General features: G+C 40.7%; 1 protein-coding gene across 1 annotated transcript in view; it reads left to right on the top strand.

The window, feature by feature from the left end:
• The window catches only part of SLC38A11 (solute carrier family 38 member 11), a 179191-nt gene extending 156324 nt beyond the window's left edge, over nt 1-22867 (top strand). The window contains exons 9-13 of the mRNA XM_088474892.1: nt 8062-8132; nt 8691-8852; nt 11915-12027; nt 18291-18422; nt 22589-22867. Of these exons, the coding sequence (XP_088331018.1) occupies nt 8062-8132; nt 8691-8852; nt 11915-12027; nt 18291-18422; nt 22589-22867 (757 nt within the window). The remainder of the gene's footprint in view (nt 1-8061; nt 8133-8690; nt 8853-11914; nt 12028-18290; nt 18423-22588) is intronic.
• The last annotated feature ends 1654 nt before the right edge of the window (nt 22868-24521 follow it).

Genomic DNA, 24521 nt, shown 5'->3' with positions numbered 1-24521 from the left:
CAGTGTCGCAGCAAGGGATTGTTCTGCTGTGTTCATTTTTGTATTCTTCTTCCAGAGTTTCCATCATCTTGGTTTGTTTGGGGATACCCAGTTTCTGTGATGGAGGACCGATAGAGGAGATGGGAGCTGATGGCAGTGCTGATGGAGTGGAGTCAGGAGGAGGAGTGCTATGCCAAATAAGGGGAGTGTCTGACCAATCTTAGTACCATAATTGTTATGTTATTTGTGAAGACTACTTCCAGAAATTATGACCCTTACACATGGTGAAATTCTTGGTATTTATAAAAACACACCATCACCATATCTTCACACGCAATATGAACACAGGCAAATGAAAAATGATACCTGGTGACGTGCATAAAGCCACTCAGTTAATTAGTGAGACAACTGGCTTTCAAGTTTTAGTTGCATTGGATCCCACCAGGATCGCTCGGGGTACATTAAATTTTAGATATATTCAGGAACTTGCTAAATTAATAGATAATATCACCGAGATGTACGATGACACATTCAGGTATACAGGGAGAGAGTTGCAAGCATACAAGAAAGAACTGGTGCAACACAGGCTAGTGTTAAATTATGTAACTGCTGTTACTGGAGGGTATTGCATAACGTTGGCCACCCAATTTGGAGTAAAATGTTGCACCTATGTCACCAATGATACCAGCGATCCCAAGGAGGTGATAGACCGAAAGATGGATGAAATTCTGCAGCTAAAATGGGAATTTCGTAAGAACCATAATGCTTCAGTGGCTGAAGTAGGGGAGAAGATAGAAGGATGGGTTTCATGGCTGAACCCAGTGAAATGGTTCTCAGGTCTAGGGGAATGGGTCCAGGAAGTGACCGCCAGCATAGGCAAATTCTTAATCCTTATACTGATTGTCATCATAATAATTGGCATATGTGTCCGGTGTGTTCCTAATGTGTTGAAGTGTGGAAAATGTAAAAATAAGGTAAATCGGAAGAGCGAAATTATGATGGTGGTTAGTAGTACCCATATGAATACAGAGGTAAATGTAGAACTGCTTTACAACTCTGAACTAGAAATACCATCGTATAATGTATTATATTTAGATGTGCATAAAAAGTATTATCAAAATGTTATTTTAAAAACACCTCAAATAATGTAAGTCCCTAATTCTCCATCAAAACTTCCTTTGTAGGACTGGTGCATCCCCACATCTTTCACATGATCTCCCAAGGTCCGCGGTGTGCATATAATGGTAGTTTTATGTCCCCTCCTAGAGACACATTATTGATGGATTAAGAACCACCTTGTGCCATCCCCTAATAACATTAAGTAATATATATATAAATGTATGCCTAAATTAATTTTAAATCAGGATGTGATAGCATGTTGTTCGCTATCAAAGGGTGGACTGTCGAAGCTGGATTAGTTGCTGAGATGGAATCAGCGTAGAAATTGGCGTGCGTGACGCCACCTTGCGAATGGAAGCTAGACTCCATTTTAGTAACAAGAATCTGCAAGACGCCATTTTGCGACCAGCGCCATTTTAAGTTACAACTCACGAGCTAAGTACAGATAGCAATGTTTTTGATAATCTACCAAAAACAACTAGAAATGCAACCCCTGAGAAAAGTAAATAGAATAGACAATGCACCAGGATACTGTGAGTGTTTTTTACATACACATTGGGAATCCCTATATGTAGGCAAGTATAGTTGTGGCAATTGTAATATAACCCAGGCATTGATCTACACAATTGAATTTGTCTGAATCCTAAACAGGTTTTAGTCCCACACCCAGACAGAATGGCCCCCGGCTTCACAGCTGGGGGTAACACATTTGCATTACAGTTTGAAACTGTAAATAAGGAATGAGATGTGTGTATATATATATATATATATATGTGTATAGATATATGTATACACATAAATATGTGTATGGAATCTCATGCATGAACACCGCACATTACGCACAGTTAAGCTGCTAACATGATGCTCAGTAGCGAATGCACAATATCCTGCATGCGAACGCTGTTTATTAGCTGCATGCGTGCACATCTGCCCCAAATCAGATAAACCTAACTAGCATCTTTACATCAAACCCCACATACTCACACATTACATATTCACATACAAGGTTCCATAAGCTTTAAGGTATAAGATTCAAGTATGCACATTTACTATAATTGCTATGAAATAAAGATTATTTTGTAACTAAGGTTTTATACGTGATAAGTAAGTCATGTTTGGTATTGTACTGATGCGTACTCTCTCAACAGTATATTCCGGTAACATCGATGTAGAGATCGCAACAGGCATTCTCAACTTATGGACCGCAGAGACTTCAAGAAACAAAATGTACATTATATGACCAACTGTTAGGGTTTGCATGAGGTGGGAAACCAGAGACCACCAGTTGTTAGAGGCTGGACTGTGTCTATTTGAACCAACCTGTTAGATGCCTTGTAACATATGCCCTCTCCTTTAGGACCAATGGTATTAGCAACAAACTTCTCTATTGTGTTGTCTATTTCTGGGGGGTATAAATATGTGTGCTCTGACCCTGGGTTTCGATTCTTTGTGCTGAATGCTGATTGACGAGGGGTTTCTCGCTGATGCCTACATCTGGTCCAGAGTGCTGCATATGTATAACTGTACTTGGGTCTGTATAATTCCTTTGCGCTAAATTGTACTTATAACTAGCGTGTAACTGACTGTACTTTTACTTGAATAATACTTTGTGCTTTGGAACCACAGGTTCTAGGTCTGGAGTCTTTATTTACTGTATAACTGTGTACGCAATTTAGTGTCATCCTTAGAGGTTTATAGGCAGGATATCAGAAGGTATAGGCAGGGGTGTATAGAGGTTCAAAGGCAGAATCCTTACTATGTAGAGATACCCACTAGCGCATGTCATCTCCAGGGAGTGTATTAAAACATTGGTACATCGAGCACCATCGGGAGCGATCGTAGCGCTTGTGGTTGCCTTACCCTGCCGCAAGCACTGCGAGGACTTCAGTGTAAAAAACAGGCATGTGACGTGTACTATGACGCTGCCTGTTAATTATGCACGCCTTAAAAATGGCGTTGAAACACCCAGGCACGCCTGCGTTTACATCTCCACCCGTCATTAGTGTCCTGCCCCTGTTACCACCCACAAACGGCCTCTCCTGTCACTCATTTCACTGGGCTGTCTTTGCTGGGCGAGCGAGTAGCCTGTGATCACACAGAGTAGTTTGCGCACACGCAGAACGAAGCGTGCGCATTCGCAAACCATTGGGCCGCTTGCGAGCGCACAACGCTAGCGAGTGGCTCTGAATCAGGTCCTGACTCCACACTGAATTATATAGTGTTCAGTGCTGGCACCCTCCCTCATACCCGAACCCTGCACAACTTGACGATATCGTCATGTTGGACAGCAGGTTCGGGTGATGAGCGACGGAGTCAATGACCAGCGGGAGCGCGCTGGTCGTTGATGGCATATCCACTGCACGATATTGCAGATGATGAACGATAACAATATCGTTATCGTTCAAAATATCCACTTCATCGTGTAGTGGATATGAGCCTTTAGTCTGAGCTGTTCCCTTATTCTTAGTGGAGACTTTCCTTTCATTTGTTTTAGTTGATGCCGTCAGCTGATAGAATAGCTGTGTAAACAAATGCAGTGAAAGCAAATAATTTGCTAACTGTGGGAAAAGCTGTCCCTGCAAATAGGAGCTTGAGAATCAAAGCACAGAATGTTTTACTTGTGTGGGTTGAGAGTGGAAAATGTAAGGAAGAGAATGATAAGACATGATTATGTTCTCTAGGCTGTGTTTCTCTATAGCTCCCAGAAAATCCTCTCCATTAAAACCATTAGAGCGATGATCAATAACCTATCAATGTGTAAAGTACCTGCACTATTATAGCATTATCTCTTTTTCAAATAAAAGTACTGTATAAAACATGTGTTTTAAAATCATTCATTTTAAGTATAAAGTTCCAATAATAAATAAGTATAGGAAAAAAGTACTTATTGCTTTGCAGGAACTACTAGAAAATGTCCTGGTGCAGAGACAGGAGAATGCCATGTTAAACAAAATCTCGATGTTCCCTCAGTTGAGTGATTTTTGTTTTTGCTACTGTGCATGAGCAAAAAGTCTGAGAAACCCTTACTGCATACACGGCATCTAAGTGTCCCATGCTGTTCGCAATTGCGTACTGCATCGCTAACACTTGAGAAGTGGTCTGCAATCCCTGGGCGTATCATGGAGGAGACTGGGAGATGACCTAAAGAGGTCGCAAAAAGTGTCCGTTTCATGGGCGTGTTATAGGAGTGTTATTGGGCGTGTCTGGTAACGCTGCTGCGTTTTCAATCGCAAATCCACAGCTTCAGCAGCCATGTTTAGTTGGATTTGAGGAGAGTAGCTAGAGTAGATCCAAGGCTACCACAAATGTCAATGGTGCGACCAATGCTTTGTTCATGTTGGAGTGTTTACGATCTCCTTCGCAAATACACAGAACACGGAGCCTAAAAGTGGGTATCCCATTACACAAAGGGAAGGCTGAGATTAGCATTTGCATATTCCAGCAGCTGCTATTGCGAGTGCGACTGCATTACCAGCCACCTCTGAATCATGTCATTGATAAGTCATCCTGAGTTAGACATAGGGACAGCTACCTTGAACATATTGTAAAATAGATTGAAACAAAAAAGGATTCTTGTGAAGACACCTGAATTGGTAGACAAATGCCATCAAATTCCATCTTTCTATGATTGAAAAATTAATTTTATTTACATTATTTTGCACTTTATGATTTATTCCTTTGTGTCTTTTTAATGTCCCTTTGATCTCTTGTGTTGTTTTAGTGAATTAATAAGACGTCAGGAAGTCTGTGCCCTTTGACTATTTTTCTTTCCAGAATTACAGTTGAAACCAGATTTAATTATCCTTTTACTAGAGATCAGAGAGGTCTCATGGAAAGAGGCTTTCATACTGAGTGTCCAAAAACCAAGTTGCTAGAATTTCATGTGCAGTCTGGGAAACTTTACTGGCTAATTCTAATTAGAGACGAGTGACATTTTCAAAAATTATTTGGAATATCTGCCTCATATTGCTGCTTAAAATGACACAATTTGCCAGTGGAATTTGGCCTCATGTGTTCCCACTATTAACCCACCCACACCACTCAGCAGAATGCCATCTCTATATTTTGGTGATACTAATACTGTGCGAAGTAGCATTGCTCAAAATGTCAAACTTAAAGATTGTATTGTCACACCTCTACAAAGATTTGAATTACACTACATTTCTCCATACCTGTGCCCACACCTGCATCTATATGTACTTGTTTAATGTTTTTTTGTTGAAAGTACTGTACTAATTTATTGTGTATTTGCTGTAACTGCTTATTGAAAGGGGTTTTGCAGCTACATTAAAATTTCCCCTCTCCCCCAATCATTCATGACACACTGATAATAGTATTTTCTTTGTGTTTATACTTATCTGGAGACCTAACACTGATTGAACAGTGTATGACCTCTGGAGACCACTCTGTTCTCTACTCTGGTCTATATGCAATTATACATTATAGCACCAGTTTTCACTATATTGTGAGTAATTGAGTGCACTGAAAAGTCAAATTATCTATTTAGGTCAGGGATGGGGAACCTCAGGCCCGGGGGCCGTATAAGGCCCCCAGAATCATTTGGTCTGGCCCTCTGAGCTTTTTTCTGCTAGCCTGATCTAGAATGGTACCCTGCAGCCAGAATCTATGCAGCAGTACCGCCTGGAGCGTCCTTAGGATGTTTCAGATTGTCACACCGCTGCCCTTGCTGTAATCACCGGTGATTGTGGTCCCGCCCCATGTGACATCATATGGAAGGGGCGTGGCATGCACTGGGCCCGAAAATAATATTATATATATCAAAATGGCCCTCGGCAGAAAAAAGGTTCCCCACCCCTGATTTAGGTAGCGGTAGCAACTTGTGATTGGTCACCAAACAAGCAGACCTCCTACAGCAGAATATGTTGGTTAGCAAAACAAATTTTCAGGTGCTTGTAGAGTTTATTTTGCTTCTATGCAGATTGTTTCACATACTGTATGTCCCATAATTCCCCTACTATATGTCATTTGCCTCTATCTCATAGCACTATAATCCCCCATTCCTGTAAGTTTTATTCATGTAAGATGATCCTCGATCACAGAACAGTATAGAGTGTCTGGCCTGGTACAAGAGGAGTTTTGTGACCTCACATATAAAGGGACATACTGTTGGGTCAAAACATTCAAATGTTGACAAAAAGTAGGCAAAGGTGGGTGGACTCTATCCACGTAGGGCGGAATGTATCAATCCTAAAGAGTGGAGAAGTGGAGAAGTTGCCCATCAACCAATGAGCTTTGTAGCTAGAATTTATCAATTAGAAGCTGATTGGTTGTATGGTCTACTTCTCCACTTGTCCACTTCTAAACTCTTTAGAAGGTTCAATATATCCCCCCCTCTCAGTTTGAGAAGAAAGAGAGAGAGCATAAAATGATGTCTAGCATATTATATTAGGATGAGAGTCCCCTGGTAAAGGCACATTTGAGGCTGGGGGGTAAATTTACTAAAGGTCAATTTATTGTCGAATTTAAAAACCCGACCGAAACTGACTGCTATCAAAGTTGTTTTCATGTCTTAAAAAACAGAATTTATCATCCATCGGGTTTCAGCTACAATTGAAACCGAACATGGATGTCAGTCAGTTTTTGCAGTTGTAAATGCCGTCAGGTATATTTTTTGGATGGGTTTGTCTTCATTTTGTCTTCATTTTGTCATCGGTTTTTGGATTGTTAGTAAAGCATTGATTGTTTATCCGATGTTCTAAACTGTTCTAAAGTTGTATTTTTGGTCGCTTTTGAGTCAGTTTTGACTTTAGTAAATGTAGGATTTGCAAACTAGATGGCAAATTGCACAAAAATGCAAAATCAACCTTTAGTAAATTTACCCCTTGACGTGTAAGTGATCTAGAAGAGTAGAATGTCTGTGCCAAGGTGAGGGATGTAATGACTTGTCTCATGCGGTGTTTAATGAAGAAAGTATCTACAGCTTTGCTCTAGTGGTTATCTGAGATTACCCATCAGTCTTCAAGTTAGGGAATGTTATATAGTGCATCCTGTAGGGTTACCGTCAATAGTTTTGCCAAGAGAAATAACCCACTAATGTATGCTACAGGAATACAGTCACTTTCAGATAAAGCATGTGAACTGTGATTATGGTTTAAATCTAGCAGTTCTGAAAGAGTATCTGGAATTTTCCTTTTTCACACATGATGGTAAAGTATAATCATTCATCATACTTGGCTAGAACTGATCTGACAATTGAGTAAATCGTAGCAACATATTTATCTACCGACTGAAACTAGGAATAGTCCTACAGTAAATACACCTTTGACTGCACATTGGGGACCAGAAGCCATTTTTTACTTGATTGCGTCCAATAGTTGCAGCTACTTGAGCTTAGAGAGGTGCGTCAGGCTTAGTACTGTAGGGGCATGATTGCCTGGAGTCTACATGTGCAAAAGTTTCCAAGCTGGTGATGATGATGATGACAGATGTCAGTACTAGATTTAACTTGAAAGTTGTAGAAAATAAAGTGTTTAAACACATGTATCAAAAGATCGCACTCTTTTGTTTTTCTAGGGATGACCATCGAATATCGATAGTTAGCAATCATCATTGGTTGGCTGACAATGGCCAAAGGTTTTGGGACTGATATGAATGACAATGGACAATGAATGGGTCAAAACTACTACCATGATTCAATGGCTTTACGCAAATGACTCACTTAAATCAAAAGTAAACAGTTATATCTTAATACAGTGGTTCCCAAACTTGGTCCTCAAGGCACGCTAACGGTCCAGATATTAAGGCTATCCATGCTTGACTACAGATGGTTCAATAAAATTTACTGAGCCATGTGCTGAAGCAGGGATATCATTTAACCCTGGACTGTTAAAGTGTCTTGGAAACTGAGTTTGAGAAACACTGCAGCAATAACTATGTTTTCAGTTTAAGTTGCCCAATGTACGGTCTTAACAATGTCTTCTAATTTTATTGTTGATGTTATAGACCCCACACTGAAGATGCATGGGTTTTTGCAAACTGGAATGCAATACAAGCAGTTGGAGTCATGTCTTTTGGTAATTATCTGTGTATACGCTTTGCCATACTGTATATAGAAAAAGGAGAACAATCAGTGTAATAGAACAGAATTTAGCAACTGTCCATAACTGTAAAACAGTCACAGATTGTTGTATTTTTTAAGCGGAAATAAAGACCAGCCCATATCTATTATTTACCACTTTATTATTTCACTAAAATCCCTAAGGAATCTTCTTTCTACTAAAGTATATTTAAGCTCCCTAATATTAAACCCTTTGGGATCCATAAATAAAGTGGAAACAGCAGTTTCTGCATTAAGTAAAGTGGATATGTACCATTGTCAAAAGTATGGAGTATTGCAAATATCTCCATTGTAGTATGCCCAGCCCAGCCCAGCCTGACATAGCCTAATGGCAATTGCTGCTTTTGCAGGGGCCTGGATAATTATTATTCCACAAACAATGGAGACAGCCATTTTGTAGACTGAAACAATATTTATGTGGATTTTTTTTTGCATAAACCTATTTGAAATAATACTGCGAGTATTGTAGTGGAATTAATATATCACTTGACACGTTCTTTTTCTTTTTTTTTAGTATTTATGTGCCACCATGCCTGTTTTTTAATCTATGGATCTCTGGACAAAGCTACAGTCAGTAATTGGTCCCGTATTACTCATGTGTCAATGATAATATCCTTAATTATCAGTGTCCAGTATTCAATCTTTGGATATGTGTCTTTTACAGGATTCACCCAAGGTAAGGTGCAGTCATTGAGAGATGTTACAATATTTGGTCAATGAACAAGTTGTAAACCGACCTGTCTGAATTCATTAGAGTTATGAATATAGGCAGTATTGGGTCACTGGTCTGATATTTCTGTATAAGTGGCGCTAACATGAGTATAATACCCAACAAGGATCTTGTGGAGATGAAGCTGATCCTTTTTGGCATACCAGTAATTCAGATCAGCACATAACTTCTGTAAGCCTGTGTTTGTTGTCATCTGCACACTAACAAGCCACTGACCACACCAATAAGCCCTTATCATGGCAAACTTGCCAAATGGCTACATGTATCAAATCTAACCCCCCCCCCCCCCATGTGGTGTAAATTGGAAAATAATCCTGATGCACTGGGCTGAGCAACATAAGCAGCCCATGATCAGCATCCAGGGGTCCATTCTCCAGACATAACTCTTGTCCAACAGTATCTACTTTATATCTGTTTGCTATGTGCACCTTACAGTACAGTGTATACAGTATAGGATTTTACCTGCATCTCCTGCCATTTTCCTTAGGTTAGCCATTCTAACTGCTCTATCTACAGACAGTCCTCACCATCATCCGCTTTGAACAGGGTATCCATTCCTAACAGCAATTATTGCTACTCAGCTGATATTAATGTTGGGTTTCTGACGTACTGTGTGAGCGAGCCATAGACCTAGGATTGCTGGCCCACCCAAGATAGAAAGATGCACAGAAGTAACAGTAACAAATGGGTACATATATTGTTGGGTCGACGTACTGTAACACATTTAACTCCCTAGGAGGATAAAAAGTCTATAAAACTTACAGAAGATACAATTCGGAGTTAGTAAAAAAACAGAGTATTAAGAAGGCTTAAATAATAACACAATGTACAGTACATATGCTGCCACCCACAGAAATGATTATATCTTAACTCTTATATCTAAATTTCCCTATAGTAGAAATAGATAAGGCAAATTGTTTGTTCTTCTGATAAAGTATAATCACAACCTGAGTAGTACATATCATCTACAGACAGTGGAGACTGCCATTATTTTGGCTGAACTAATATCTAGATAATTTATTTTTCTATAATTCTCTTTTAAATAATAAATTATGCAGCAAAAGTAGTAAGATCATTCAATACATGTAATTCAGTATTCCTGTCTTTGGATTTAACCACTTAAGTGCTGATTTATTGATTTAAATTATTGTTATTTTAGCAAATTAGTAGTATCTTTTTAAAAGCGTCTTTAAATATTTTAGTTAAAAAAACATATAGTGGTGGTGGTAGTGTGTGTGGGGGGGGAGGGGGGGCTAGCACTCCCCAGAGTCCATAGGTCCCCACTGTAACATTAGTCCCAACCTCCTCCTCCCCATTAGCAATTGTCCCATCCCAAGTGAGGATAGTCTTCCCGTGGCTATAAATCCCCCCCCCCTTCCCGTGGCAATAGATCTTCCAGTGGCATTGCCCCTGCCCTTTAGTGTTCATAGATCCATATTGAATTCCCCCAGTGGCAATAGGCTCCTGTATCAATAGAACCCACACACTTCCAGTGGCATTTAATCGCCTTGGGACATTAATCCCCCCACAGCGGTCCTAAACCCCCCTGTGGCTATAGATCCCCCAACAGTGACACTTACATCTCCCCCTCCTCATAATGCAGAGTGAAGAGGAGTGGATCTCAGGGGGCACTGATCATTAGTCCCCCTGCTAACCTCTGCAATCAGTATGTATATCATTTCAGTTTCTCCATTAGTCCTCCCACATACATCCCCAGCCAAAATCATGGAGCAGACCCTGTGCTCCGCCATGAGCTATGAAGTTCAGCTCCCTCCTTAGGTGGCACATATATCTTTAACGTTTAAAAAAAAATAGCAACAGCAATTGTTATTTGCATACTCTAGTAACTAGGTAACATGCAAATGAAATAGTGCTCGCTGTTTACACACCACAAGGTCATGCTGCGTATTTGCTGAGTGCATTTCTGCTCTATGCCAAGAACCTAGGACAGATTTCCAAAACTATTTTAAATGCTTAAGAAATATAACATGTAGCAATCCTCATGAAAAAACATGTGCCTATAGCATTCATATTTCTATCACAAAGTTATTATTTATATAACATGAATATTGTATGAAAAGCATAATAATACTTTTTCCATGTGAAGTTAGATATCACAGGTGTGACCCTCTACTAACTGGAGAGAGGCAGGCAAGGAAGGGAAGGGGCGGGTAAACATAGGCCAAGTACCCCAAAGGTAAGATCATGTAATTAGAACTGAGCAAGACCTGGATACACATGCACATAGACCATTCAGCATACGTATCTCTACTCATGCTAACATTAAGGGTGGTATCCTAATACCCACAGCAATGTGCCGTGGCTAATTTCCGCCGACAGGGCTATCCAATTAGCTCCGATACCGACACTTAACGGGGGTTTTGTTTCACCTGCCTCAGGCGAAACCAAATCCTCGATAAGTTTGATTTTTTTTCGGTGATCACTGCCGCAAAAGTACATAGGTCTGTGGTGCTTAGTCTATCCTATGTGTTTTTGAGCAAGAAAAGGTAATTTTCCGCACAAAAAAAGGGCTATAGTTGGATAGCCTGATAATGACTATCAGGTGTTTATTGCAATTAAAGCCCATTTTTTCCAAAAGGCAAATTACCGCAGGTAATAGGATACCCCCCCTAAGAGTGCAAATATTTATTATTTATCTTATTAACAGTTACTTATGTACAGTAGGACCAGCATATTCCATTCCACTTTACAATTGGGAACAAAACTGTCATAAAACAAGACTGGGTAATAACAGATAACTAAAGAGGTAAGCAAGCTGACAATCTAAATACTTCCAATTCTTCATGTGCCCCAGTATGTGAATGATATTAGCCAGAATTGTGAGTGCGGTTGGGCTTCCCAAGGGGTTAAGTTACATTTTGCAAACTGTGACTTGGATAATTATACAACTTGTCTCATATTGTTGACACAAAAATTCAAGTAACAATATAAGCTTACAATAAACACATACTGTATATTCTTCATCATTTTCAATATTTCCTCCATAGGAGACCTGTTTGAAAATTATTGTAAGGATGATAATCTGGCCACTATTGGAAGGTTTTGCTATGCAATAACAATAATCCTGACTTACCCTATGGAATGTTTTGTTGCTAGAGAGGTAAGTCTTCAAGTTAAAGACATATAAAATTTACCAAACCAACATCGTATTCCACTTTTTAGAGTGTTACACGTTGTAGTACAGTTTGAGTCTCCCATATCCAAAATGCTTGGGACCAGGGGTATTTTGGATATCGGAATATTCCGTAGTTTGGAATATTTGTATACCATATTGAAATGTCTTAGGAATATGGCCCAAATCTAAACACAGAATACATTTGTGATTCATATACACCTTATACACACAGCCTGAAAGTAATTTTGTACAATATTTTCAATAATTTTGTGGTTCAAACAAAGTTTGTGTACATACATGAAATTAATTTATGTTTCATATACACCCTATACACACAGCCTGAAGGTAATTTTATACTTTATTTTTAATAATTTTGTGCCTTAAACAAACTTTGTGTACATTGAACCATCAAAAAGCAAAGGTTTCACGTATTTCAGAATATTTGGATATGGGAGACTCAACCTGTATAACAACACAGTAGTTTGGTATCGATATTCCCTGACATTTAATTTTTAAATGAAATATAGCCAATGCTAAACAGAGCTTTAGTGGTTGTCAGACAAAGCCAAGGGTCAGAAAATACAATAACAGAAAGCAGGAACAGCTAGGTTAGAGTGTGAACACAATAATCAGGTACTGGCTGTTTGATTTTCCAGCTTTAAATACCTATAGTTTGTAAGGGATTAGCTGTGGGCAGAGAGCAGATGCTTAAGTATAATCTAACAGAAGTCTGAACGAACAGCAACTGCTACTGTATGTCTTAACAATCAAGAACTCTGGTTTCAAGTCTACAAGGTCTTGGGATCAAGTTCTGTGAAGCTCAACAGCATTTTTTCATGTGAGATCTTGACACTATTCTCCTCTTCAAATTCAGATTTGGGACATCATCAAGTTTGGTTTCACTAGATTCAAGGAAAGGAATACACTCATGGAAAAATTGGTGGGAATTGGTGTTGGCACCAGAGTTGATGCAGGATGGGCTTTATCAAGGGCTCTTAATACCAAAGCTTGAAAATAAGTTCACATTAAGGAAAAGTGGTCTGTGTTTAGGGGATTCTGAAGGGTTAGGTATGGGATCCTGATGGTCAGAATCCCGACAGCGGCATCCCAACGCTATTATAACCCTTACCCTAACCATCCACCTATCCCTAACCCACTTTTCCCACAACGTAACCCTAACGCTCCCCTCCGGCAGTGTAACCTTAACTCAACCCTAGTGCCTAACCCTAATACTTACCATCTGGATTGTGACTTTTGGGATGCCGCTGTGGGTATCGTGACCACTACTTAAGTACTCACAACTACTTAAGTAAATTGACAGGAATAGAGTCTTATCTATGGACAAATTAATCATAGTTTATGCTCATGACTTCCAGTTGTAGTACTATTGGTGGCTAAAGAACATTTGCTTCAGCCAACAGCATTAAATTTGGTTGTACAATCTAATGCTGCAATTCAGTTGACAACTGTTCAGGTGTTTAATTCCAATTGATGAATGTTATAATACTCAAAAAATACCACGATTCAGGGATGAAAAAATAATAATGTAGAAATCCCATATCCTTGCTCCAGGGCTATAAAGTGGAACATATGTGTTCTGCATTTGACAAGTCCTTCAAAATAACTGAATGAATAATGGATTCATACATTTGTGCAGAGTGGTGACAGTATGTAGGGCAGTGACAATGCTGAGTTGGGGTTTTGTAGCATACAATGAGGCCAAGTAATCAAGCAAGACTTAGACAATAGTGTAACAGGAGCTGCAGTTTGCAATGAGTCGGTGTCAGAACTAAGAACTGATTAAACCTTCCATCTGTGGTCTAAATTGAAAACTCGGTGTAATTTTGGTTTGGTATACCAGACTTGTCCAACTGATTAAGAATTTCTGGAATAAGAGGCACAAGATCTCTATTCTTTATGATTATAATCAGCTATACTTGATTGCCCACAAAAGGCAGTAATGAACCATCTTTTTAAAAGATAGGCGCTCCAGATGGAGGTGAGAAGTATTTTGAGTTAATTAGTTATGTAGATTTTCATTCAAACCCTCTTCAGAATATTGAGCTCTGGGATGGCTAAAGATTAAATACTTTCAAAAGATTTTTAAAAAGACAGCTGTAAAGTCAATTTAATATTCATAAGGACGATGTGATGGTAAGGAATCAGCCATCTTTCTCACAAGAATGGGTCTATTGGCTTGAGAATTAATTGGTAATAGTAAAGAAAATATCAGATATGTAAATGCCAATGATAAAAAGGCTTATTTGCAATTCAGAATACAACTGATGAAGTACACAGTCCTAAATCTGAACTATCTGCAGTTGATATCTACAAGGTCACCATATGCAACTCCCAGCCACATTTTCCTGCAAGGTGTGAACTTGAAAGGCTTGAATGACCTCACTTGTATTAGCCATCTGCTGTCGAAGTTCAGTAACTGTAGCCCAGGAGGTGGTTTAAGAGAGGAGCGGGCAGCTTGCAGTCTTCATTCTGCCCCACATCGCCCCCCTCGCTGGCAGAATTAAACTGAAAACCATCTGATTCCCACTTGCTCCTCGAAACAAGTGGTAGAAGTCTCTACGGAGCACTCCACAACAAACACAACAGGATGAGTGGGACTAATCTATCATATATGCCTCTAAAGTGCCAAGGATGAGGCCCACCACTCCTTAGTACTCATGCAGTTCAAAGATACTCACAGTTATAAATGATGAGTTTTTGCAGCAGGGGGTTGACCAGCAGAGAGGCATGCTGATGCTCACCACTATACAACAAAATCTTAAGAGCCAGGGGACCTGGAGGCAGCATGGGGGTGTTGTGGAGACATCTGGTGGGTCCGGGTACAACTCCCATCATGGCTATGCCTTGCTTGTACTCCTGGGCTAATAGAAAGTTATTGCTTGGATATCATCATATGTGATCACCAGACAGTAACACATTACACTATAGAAAGCATTACTAAGTCTAGGGATGTGAGAGGGCATTGGGCCTGATTCAGACCCACTCGCGAGCGGCTGTCCGCTCGCAAGTGGGTTGATGGTCTGCACTGAGCATGCGCACGACGGAGGGAGCTCCGTCGTGCGCATGCGCCAGACGCGACGACCGAAGGACTTTCCTTCGCTCGTTGTGTCTGATCAAAGGGGGCGTGCTGTCGATGTTGATTGACAGCACACCCCCTTTGGTGGGCGTGCTGGGGGCGTGCCTCCCTGATGGGGGCGTTCCCAATGGAACGCCTACCGTCAGAAGCCGGCCCACTGACATCACTAGTGATGTCAGTGGGAGTGATTTTGGCTCTGATAGAGCCAAAATCACTCCGGGCCTTGCGGTTGAAAACCTCAACCGCAGGCTCCGGCTCGCAGTGGCGATGGTCGCGATGGTCACGACCATCGCGGCCATCAAACTGCACGCTCGTATAGGCTGTGGGTGGTGACCCACAGCTTTACGAGCGTCCAGGAGGACGCTCCATAATTATGGAGGGCGGCCCTCATTCAGAGCGTACGGCTCTGAATGAGGGCCATAGTGTTCCAAATCCTGTTTGCAATAAATTCAGAGTACTTTCATTTTGAAAGAGGATAGTATAAAATATGTGCCCCCCCTAGTAGTTATTGTCTGGTGATCAGACCAGACAATAGCACCCTATACTACAAAGAACATTAAATCCCTGAGAAGGGTAGGGGGACCCCCAGTATGACCCCTTCATACTGACTTCATTAAGCTTCGGGATATTATCACACTGCGGCTTGTCTAGTTTTCAAAATGGTGTGGCTTCCAATGTTATCCCTAAACATTTTGGGCATGTCATTAGACACAGACTAGTAAAATAAAAAAAATGCTTTATCATTTGCAAACACAAATAGGGGTATTCAATATGGAGCGAAAACTCAGTTTCTGCGAGGTTTTCGTTCGGATGATGTCATTTTTGCCACTTTTACTTTTACACCGTATTCAATTTGAAAACTTTTCGCCGGTGCGAAAAGTATATTGCATTCGACCCTGCGAAAAAGTATCACCAAGGAATGGGTGGTGAAAAAAAGTGCAGAATTGGGGTTTTGGGGTGCAACATTTCGGAAACCACCCTGCAACCTTCAGACAGTCCCCCAAAGGTAAACTGTGTCAACATTTTTTTAAAAAATACCTCAGAAGACCCCAAAAAAAGCACTTTAATTTTGTGGGCGAAAAAAAAAATTGGAGGGTACAAGGTTAAAAACTAGCGATATGCAGTGTGGATTTTTCACGTTTTTTAAAACTTCACTTTAGCAACTTTTAAATATGCTCACCCCCATTTTCAAGTACCCCAAATTTGCTGGGACTACTTATTTTCTGCAAAAAAACCTTCTAAATACTATTCTTCACCACTTTCCCAAATCCCCAAAATAGCAGCTATCGAGCCCATTTAAAGACCCCAATGTGCGGCGAAAATTTCGACAGCGAAGTTTCCGTTTCATATTGAATACCCCTCAAAGTGTATTAAGAAAACCTGCGTGTAGAATACTTTTTTTGTTGCTTTGGAAAGCTGGATCATGGTAATTGTAAGAACCACAAAATATGCATTTGTGTTTCAGAAAAAAAAATTCACAAATTGCTTTTAGTTAAATTTCTTGAACTAACAATTTAGAAACTCTTTTATGTTCATTTTAGGTGATTTGCATTGACAGAAAATATAACTAGTGGTGTTTTTCAAACAGTCTTCTGAAAAAAAAAAAAATCCAGGTATAGATTGTGTGGGTGCCACATAAACAAATTACAGTTACTGATGTTGGAATATGGCCAACCCAAAAAGTGGCAAAATAGGCTCAGCACAGAGGAGAGAAAAACCTCAACAGTAAATGGGTTAATGACGGAAACATTTCAGGCCACACCTTCAGGATATTGGCACTTTGATTTTACCATTTAGCAAGAGGCAGCAGATCAAGGGCTTCATTCCGAAGAGTAAGAAATTCCATGAGTAGGACACCACTATTTAAAAAAAAAAGAGATCATCAAAAGTTAGGGGGATAGGTTTAGAATAAAATGTATAAATAAATGAACAAATGTGGATTGCCTTTAAATCATATAAACATTTTGCATCAAACACAGTTTAAGGGGTGAATTCAATCAGCGGCGATAACTTCTTTTTGCGTGTTAAAGTGCATAAAAGTTAAAAATTCTTCATAGGATGTAACGCAAATTTCTCTTCACCACCTCCTGAGCAGGTGAAAAGTTAGGGAAAATGGGTTAATTGATGTGGGCAAGGTATATGGAGGTGCTATATGAATGGGACAGGTGTTTTTAAGATTGCAGGTGGGTGTTAGAGGCATATTTTGAAGTGTCGAAAAAAGATACAAATATATACTCATAGGCATTTATGCACCCCCAATTTAAGTAGAACTGTTATTTTGAAAGAAAAAAACATTTCCTTCCTATCATAATTTCAATGTTTTAGAAAAATGCTTATAAAAGCCATTTGACACAATACTTTGATTATGACCACTAATGAACTTCTATGCTGTTATTCGATATAAGTTTGCCTTATTTTGGGGGTACAGACAGATTTCCCCATTTCCACCGATACTTATCGCATGTAAAACCTGCAAGAATTATCACGTGAATGCCGAAAGATTAGTTTTTGAATTCAATCGTGTGAAAAACAGGAAAAGTGAAATTATGGACGTCAGGTCCGGTAAATTGACACATGAAAAGTTTATGCTTTAATTGAATTCCCCCATAAATTTGCAATTGTAATTTGGCCTGAGCTATAGTATTTATCAGGTTGCAACAAATATTTATTACCATTGTCTCTGCTGAGTTTATTTTTAAACAAATGTTCCTATTGTAGTTTTAACCTAAGTGAATGGAGACTTACACAATTGTCATTAAATTTGAATAACAATAATAATAACCTCATACTGTACATGCATCTCTACAAACAATAGATGCATCCATTTGTGTGGTGAACCAATAATATAAATGATGCAATCTATCAACTCTCTATGATTATTGTCATCACTGAGGCAGCGCCGATGAAAATATAGAAAATAAGTAATTTAAGATATTTAAGTTAAATGAATTATAATTAAAGATGCCACGCCAGTCAGTATTCTATGTATATGTTTGCTCTGTTAAATGCAGAATGCCTTAATACAATCATGTCTGTGGTCAGCGCCCTGCACTGTACAATAGATGGCGCTGTTACTCCAAGTATTCATGGTCCAACAGAAAGTTATTAATGAAAGTGATCAATCACAGGTATTTGTTTCTTTTTGTTGCAGGTGATTTCAAATGTGTTCTTTGGTGGGACCCTTTCAACCATTTTCCATTTTGCAGTGACCCTATTAGTTGTGACTCTTACCACAATTATATCTTTACTCTTCAACTGCCTAGGGATTGTGCTGGAGCTTAATGTAAGTACATATTTTCTACTACTAGCAGATAATCAGAAATCACAGTATAATCCTTTAATTTGAGTGACAGCTGCGACATTCAGAAGCAATTCATTCATTGGCATTCAACTCAACAGTATATAGAACACTTGCATGTTTCTCAGATAGTGGTTTGACACTCTAACACACTTGGTATGACACTAGTTTACATCCATCTTGTACTTTGCAAATGTTAACATACCTATTCTATTTGCCTGGTGCAACCTATTGCATACTATTCATCCACTCTATCAAGCGACTCTAATGACTCTAGCCTTGCAGTTTGCACCTCCGCTGACTCTGGGCTGACTTGTATGAGTGTGTGCTTAAGACAATGCATGTTTGTTTTACTCTCTAGTCTAAAAGTAGAAACCATTAGTCAGTGGGCAGGTTCTCTTCCAAGTGGTGATGTTATAATGTCTGAAATTAAACACTGCATATCCTGTTTTATGAGAACAAATCCTCATTTCTGTATATATACGTTTAAAACAAATGTACTTCAAAATGTTTGAAAGATTTTAAGCCCAAAACTTTAAGGGGCCTATTTGTCAATTATGGGGACTTGGCCCAAATAATTATAACTTGTTATTGCGGCAGTAATAAATGATGTATTTCTGGGATTTACCGTTAATAACTTCCAGGAGCAGGGGATCCGATCATTTTAACTCTGGATTCGGAAGACCACACATGTGCTAGCAGACAGTACCGCGATATGTAGCCCATAGCCTACAATGGTTAATGCATCGCATTCCGGAGTATGCTAAATTTTGCAGTTTAGCAGTCCCCATAGAAACCTATTGAGGCTGCTTTTGTGATCATAGAAAGAGTGATATCTAATATCTGCTGTGGTCTACCAAGCGTACATACAGGGGATGCTTAATATTTGCGCTTAGATATCCTGCAAATGTTTTTGATAAATATTATCTTAAATCTATTATATGATAGAGCTAAATTCACATTAAATCCTTTGTTTTACTTTTGATGAAGTGTTCACCTGATCTGCTGAGCTCCCTAGACCCTCCAGCGGTTCCGTTCTACTATTCTCTATACTACCAGGGCTGGCGTAAGCACTGTTGGAGCCCAAATCTCCTGCCCCTGCATGCTCTGTGCCACTCCTGAGTCCTCCTCTAGTGCAGCACATTCCCTCATATCTTATGCACCTCAGACTGGGAGAATGTGGTACTGGGCTGTGACATCTTAAACCCGCACCACACTCCCAGCATTTAAGACATGGAGGAGTAGAAGCTGGAAGTTTCAAAGGTAAGAAGCTACCAGTTGCCGTTCCTCGGCAGACAGCGCCCAGTGTATGGGTGCTGTGGGGAAAATAAAAATACTCAATGAGTGACATTAGGTTAATCATTTGGTATGTTAGGTGCCCCCTAAACCTTGGCCCTGTATAATCAAACAGAGACGTTTTATCAGTGACACTACCCTATGTACAGTACTTAAAGTTTTCACGGCCAGCTTTTTAGTTATGCCATCAGTGTCACAGCTTAAGGCCCTGCACTTCAGCTTGGCCCCATGTTTAATAGCCTTCTTCTTACCTTATTTTTTTTCTCAATTCCTAGATGTAGCCATCAACCATCAATGGTTATCAACCATAAACATTTCCTCGTAATGGTCAGTTTTACCATCAATGGGGGAGATTAGATGGTAAAATCCCTTCACTTTTCTGTATTGTGCATGCGTAGTTGTGGTCTCGGTTCATTTACATATGCATAGACCTGAACCATCAATGGTTTTGCTTTCTCTCCATGGTTAAAAACCATTTATAGCTAACCAGTCAGGGAACAATATTACTCATTCAGGCAGTACAGCCAGTGCTGAGTACACAACATATGCGCAGTGTGACCACATAGTAGACTAATAGGAGTCCACTAGCAGAGAACTACAGGTTGAGTCTCTGATATCCAAAATGCTTGGGACCAGGGGTATTTTGGATAATGGAATATTCTGTATTTTGGAATATTTGCATACCATAATGATATATCTTGGGAATGGGACCCAAATATACACACAGAATACATTTATGTGTTATATACACCTTAAACACAGGGTCTGCAGGTCATTTTATACAATATTTTCAATAATTTTGTGGCTCAAACAAAGGGCCTGATTCAGACCCACTCGCGAGCGGCTGTCCGCTCGCAAGTGGGTCGATGTTCTGCACTGAGCATGCGCACGACGGAGGGAGCTCCGTCGTGCGCATGCGCCAGACGCGACGAGCGAAGGACTTTCCTTCGCTCGTTGTTTCTGATCAAAGGGGGCGTGCTGTCGATGTTGATTGACAGCACACCCCCTTTGGTGGGCGTGCCGGGGGCATGCCTCCCAGACGGGGGCGTTCCTAAGGGAACGCCTACCGTCAGAAGCCAGCCCACTGACATCACTAGTGATGTCAGTGGGAGTGATTTTGGCTCTGATAGAGCCAAAATCACTCCGGGCCTTGCGGTTGAAAACCTCAACCGCAGGCTCCGGCTCGCAGTTTCGATGGTCGCGATGGTCACGACCATCGCGGCCATCAAACTGCACGCTCGTATAGGCTGTGGGTGGTGACCCACAGCTATACGAGCGTCCAGGAGGACGCTCCATAGTTATGGAGGACGGCCCTCATTCAGAGCGTGCACTCTGCTCAGAGCGTACGGCTCTGAATGAGGGCCAAAGTTTGTGTACATATATGAAATTCATTTATGTTTCATATACACCCTATATACAAAGCCTGAAGGTAATTTTATACAATATTTTTAATAATTTGTGCCTTAGACAAAGTTTATGCACATTGAACCATCAAAAATCAAAGGTTTCATTATCTCAGTCAAGCCAAAAAAATTCCGTATTTCGGAATATTCCGTATTTCGGAATATTTGGATATGGGAGACTCAACCTGTATTGACTTCCTACTGGTTCATGGTGTCATCCCCATCTAAAAGCAGTGGCGGGCTGGGCCGGGGGGAAGGGTGCCATGTGCCCCCCGGGCCGCAGCGTCATGCGGGCCGGTGCAGTCTGTGTCACTGTGACACAGACTGCACCGCGTGTGTAGCGCTGACCGGACGGAGTTCGGTCAGCGCTACACTGACAAACACACAGCCGCCGGCTCCGGCAGCTGTGTGTTTGTTGTAAGCAGCAGCCAATGAGAGTCTGTCAGACTCTCATTAGCTGCTACTGCGCCCACTGCGGGAGCCGCTCCATCTTCCGGCTCCCGCAGTGGGCAATGGGAGAGATGTCATATGACGTCTCTCCCATAATGCAGAGCGGCCCGGCCCGGGAGGACAGACTGAGGAGCAGATGGCGGCGGCGGGAGCGGGGATTCAGGTAAGTGGTTTTTTTTATTTTGTTTTTTATATTACGTGTGTCTACTGGGGGGGTGTCTGGCACTACTGGGGGCATTACAAAGGGGGGGCTACTACTACTGGGGGCATTACAAGGGGGGTGGGGGACTACAACTACTGGAGGCACTACAAGGGGGGACTACTGCTGGGGGCACTACAAGGGGGAGGTGACTACTACTACTGGGGGCACTATAAGGGGACTACTACTACTACTGGGAGCACTACAAGGGGGGTGGGGGACTACTACTACTGGGGACTACTACTACTGGGGACACTACAAGGGGGGGACTACTACTACTGGGGACACTACAAGGGGGGGACTACTACTGGGGTCACTACAGGGGGGGACTACTACTACTGGGGGCACTACACGGGGGGGACTACTACTAATGGGGGCACTACAAAGGGGGGGACTACTACTACTGGGGGCACTGCAAATGGGGGGACTACTACTACTGGGGGCACTACAAAGGGGGGGACTACTACTACTGGGGGCACTACAAGGGGGGGACTACTACTGGGGGCACTACTGGAGGCCTGCATAAAGGTGTTCTCTCCTGTGGCACACGGGGGCACTGCATATGGGCACTACGACAGGGGGCTGCCCTAATCTTTAGGCAAAAAAAGCTGATCATTTAAATTTTTGGCTTTAATACCACAATTGAAATATAAAATTAAAATGTATAAGAATTATTTGCAAAACATTAAATGGGTGTTATGTTTTTCAGTATAAAAACAAACAGTAGGGTAAGTAATTTTTTTTTCCATTTTTGCAAAAAAAAAAAAGAAAAGTTATTATAAAATGTGTATTTTGTTTTGCAGGGAGTTCTGAGCGCTACTCCTCTCGTCTTCATTATCCCTACTGCGTGCTATATAAAGTTGTCGGCAGATCACTGGTACCACGCCAACAATGCATTGCCCTGCTTTATCCTCCTGCTCGGTGTCATAATAATGCCAGTAGGGTTTGTCATGGCCATCTTATATCCACAGGAATGTAATCATGGCAGTGAGATGTTTTACTGCTTCATAAATTCTACATCACTCGATAGTCCCTTAAATAGATCATACCAAAGCAATACATCTGAAATAAAAATAAAATAATTGCTTAACAAATATATATATCTACATCATTGGTCATTTAATAATCTTATTTTTGTAATTGTGAATTAAATGCATGTTTGAGAGACATAATATGTACACATGATGTAACTGATACAGAGTTGGACAGACATCAGGTGTATATGCTCATGTATTGTGCACGAAAACAATGTGTATATTTGCTGTGCACATTACACCCCTTGCGATGTGCCTAGCCTGTATACTTGGCTTTACAACTAGTTTTCATTAACAGTTGGAGTTTACACCCAGTGGCGTCACAAGGGGGGTGCGGGCCACACCCGGGTGTCACCCGCCGAGGGGTGACACCAAGGTGCAGACTGACACTCCCCCACAGTGACAGGAGCCGGGTTCTGCACTGTAGTATTAAGTGCAGCACCTGGCTCCTGACATTGTGAGGGAGCCGGCACTTTAATACATTGCAGTCAGCACCCACTGCACCCCCTCCCAATATTATAAAAAAATGGGATGAGAGGGATCGGGCCACGAGGCCACGCCCTGTCCTACAAAGCCACACCCCTTTGCACAAGACCATGCCCCCTTTTTGGGGCGTGCACGGCTATGCTGCGCTCACAACGTCCCTCCCCGCACTGGGTGACACAGTGGGGAGGGACACCACTGTTTACACCATCCCTATATGGATACAAAAGATACGCCAGGAAACAGCTGGAATTTATGCTTACATCTAACTCTGCATAGCTTACAGTACCGTTGACACGCACTCACTAAATTGTGCCTACATGAGAATGCCTTATTACATATTCCTCTTCAGTTGTAAGTGTAGATATGACCAAAATGTGCATGACTCTGCATCACCAGTACTTAATGCACACAGTTTCAGAGGATATGCAGCACAGAAACATGATAGATACACTCCACAAAACATACATACATACATACAAACATTCACACACATATATATATATATATATATCAGCCCCAATATGTAGTAAGAATTGTGCACTCTGTCAGATGAAGGAACATTGCTGGATGAATATTTGTTCATAAAGAGCAGTCCCCTAGGATTTCAGTGTTCTACCAGTTACTGAAAATGCATAAACTTTTAACCAGACCCCCCCATGTAGGCCAATTATATCAGGAATTAAATAATTGATGTCCATACTCTGTACATACTGTATAGAAACTTCTTATTGCAACCATTAATACTTCAGCAGATAAGACATTTAAAAAATGCTAGCCACATATTGAGTATTCCAAAGTCAGTAGTGTGGAATAATAATTAGTATAATTAGTACATGTGCTTAGCACATAGTAAACAGATGTGAACAAAGATATTTTTTGTCAAAATTGGGAGGTTTTGATTCTGAGCAGGTTGACATTGTTATAAAAAGTTAAACTTTATTTTGACTTCTAATTACTTTTGGTCTGAAAAGTTGTTTTTTAGGGAAGTATAAGGTACAGCAATGGGCACGAAATTTGTGCCAAGCATTGCTAAACTTTTCATGGTGATATGTGTCCTATTGTATATAAATGAAAATTACTTGGACCTCACAGCAGTAATTTGTGCAGACAAAAAAATCATTTTCTGGACTTAAAAGTTTTACTTGCACATATAATTTGCCAATTGATGCATCAGTTATATATCAGCGAATATTAATTATTATGAGAAAAGAAAACA

This window comes from Taudactylus pleione, unplaced genomic scaffold, assembly GCF_031769625.1.
Source record: "Taudactylus pleione unplaced genomic scaffold, aTauple2 ptg000156l, whole genome shotgun sequence".
Lineage (NCBI taxonomy): Eukaryota > Metazoa > Chordata > Amphibia > Anura > Myobatrachidae > Taudactylus > Taudactylus pleione.
This window is presented reverse-complemented; position numbering and strand designations above follow the sequence as displayed.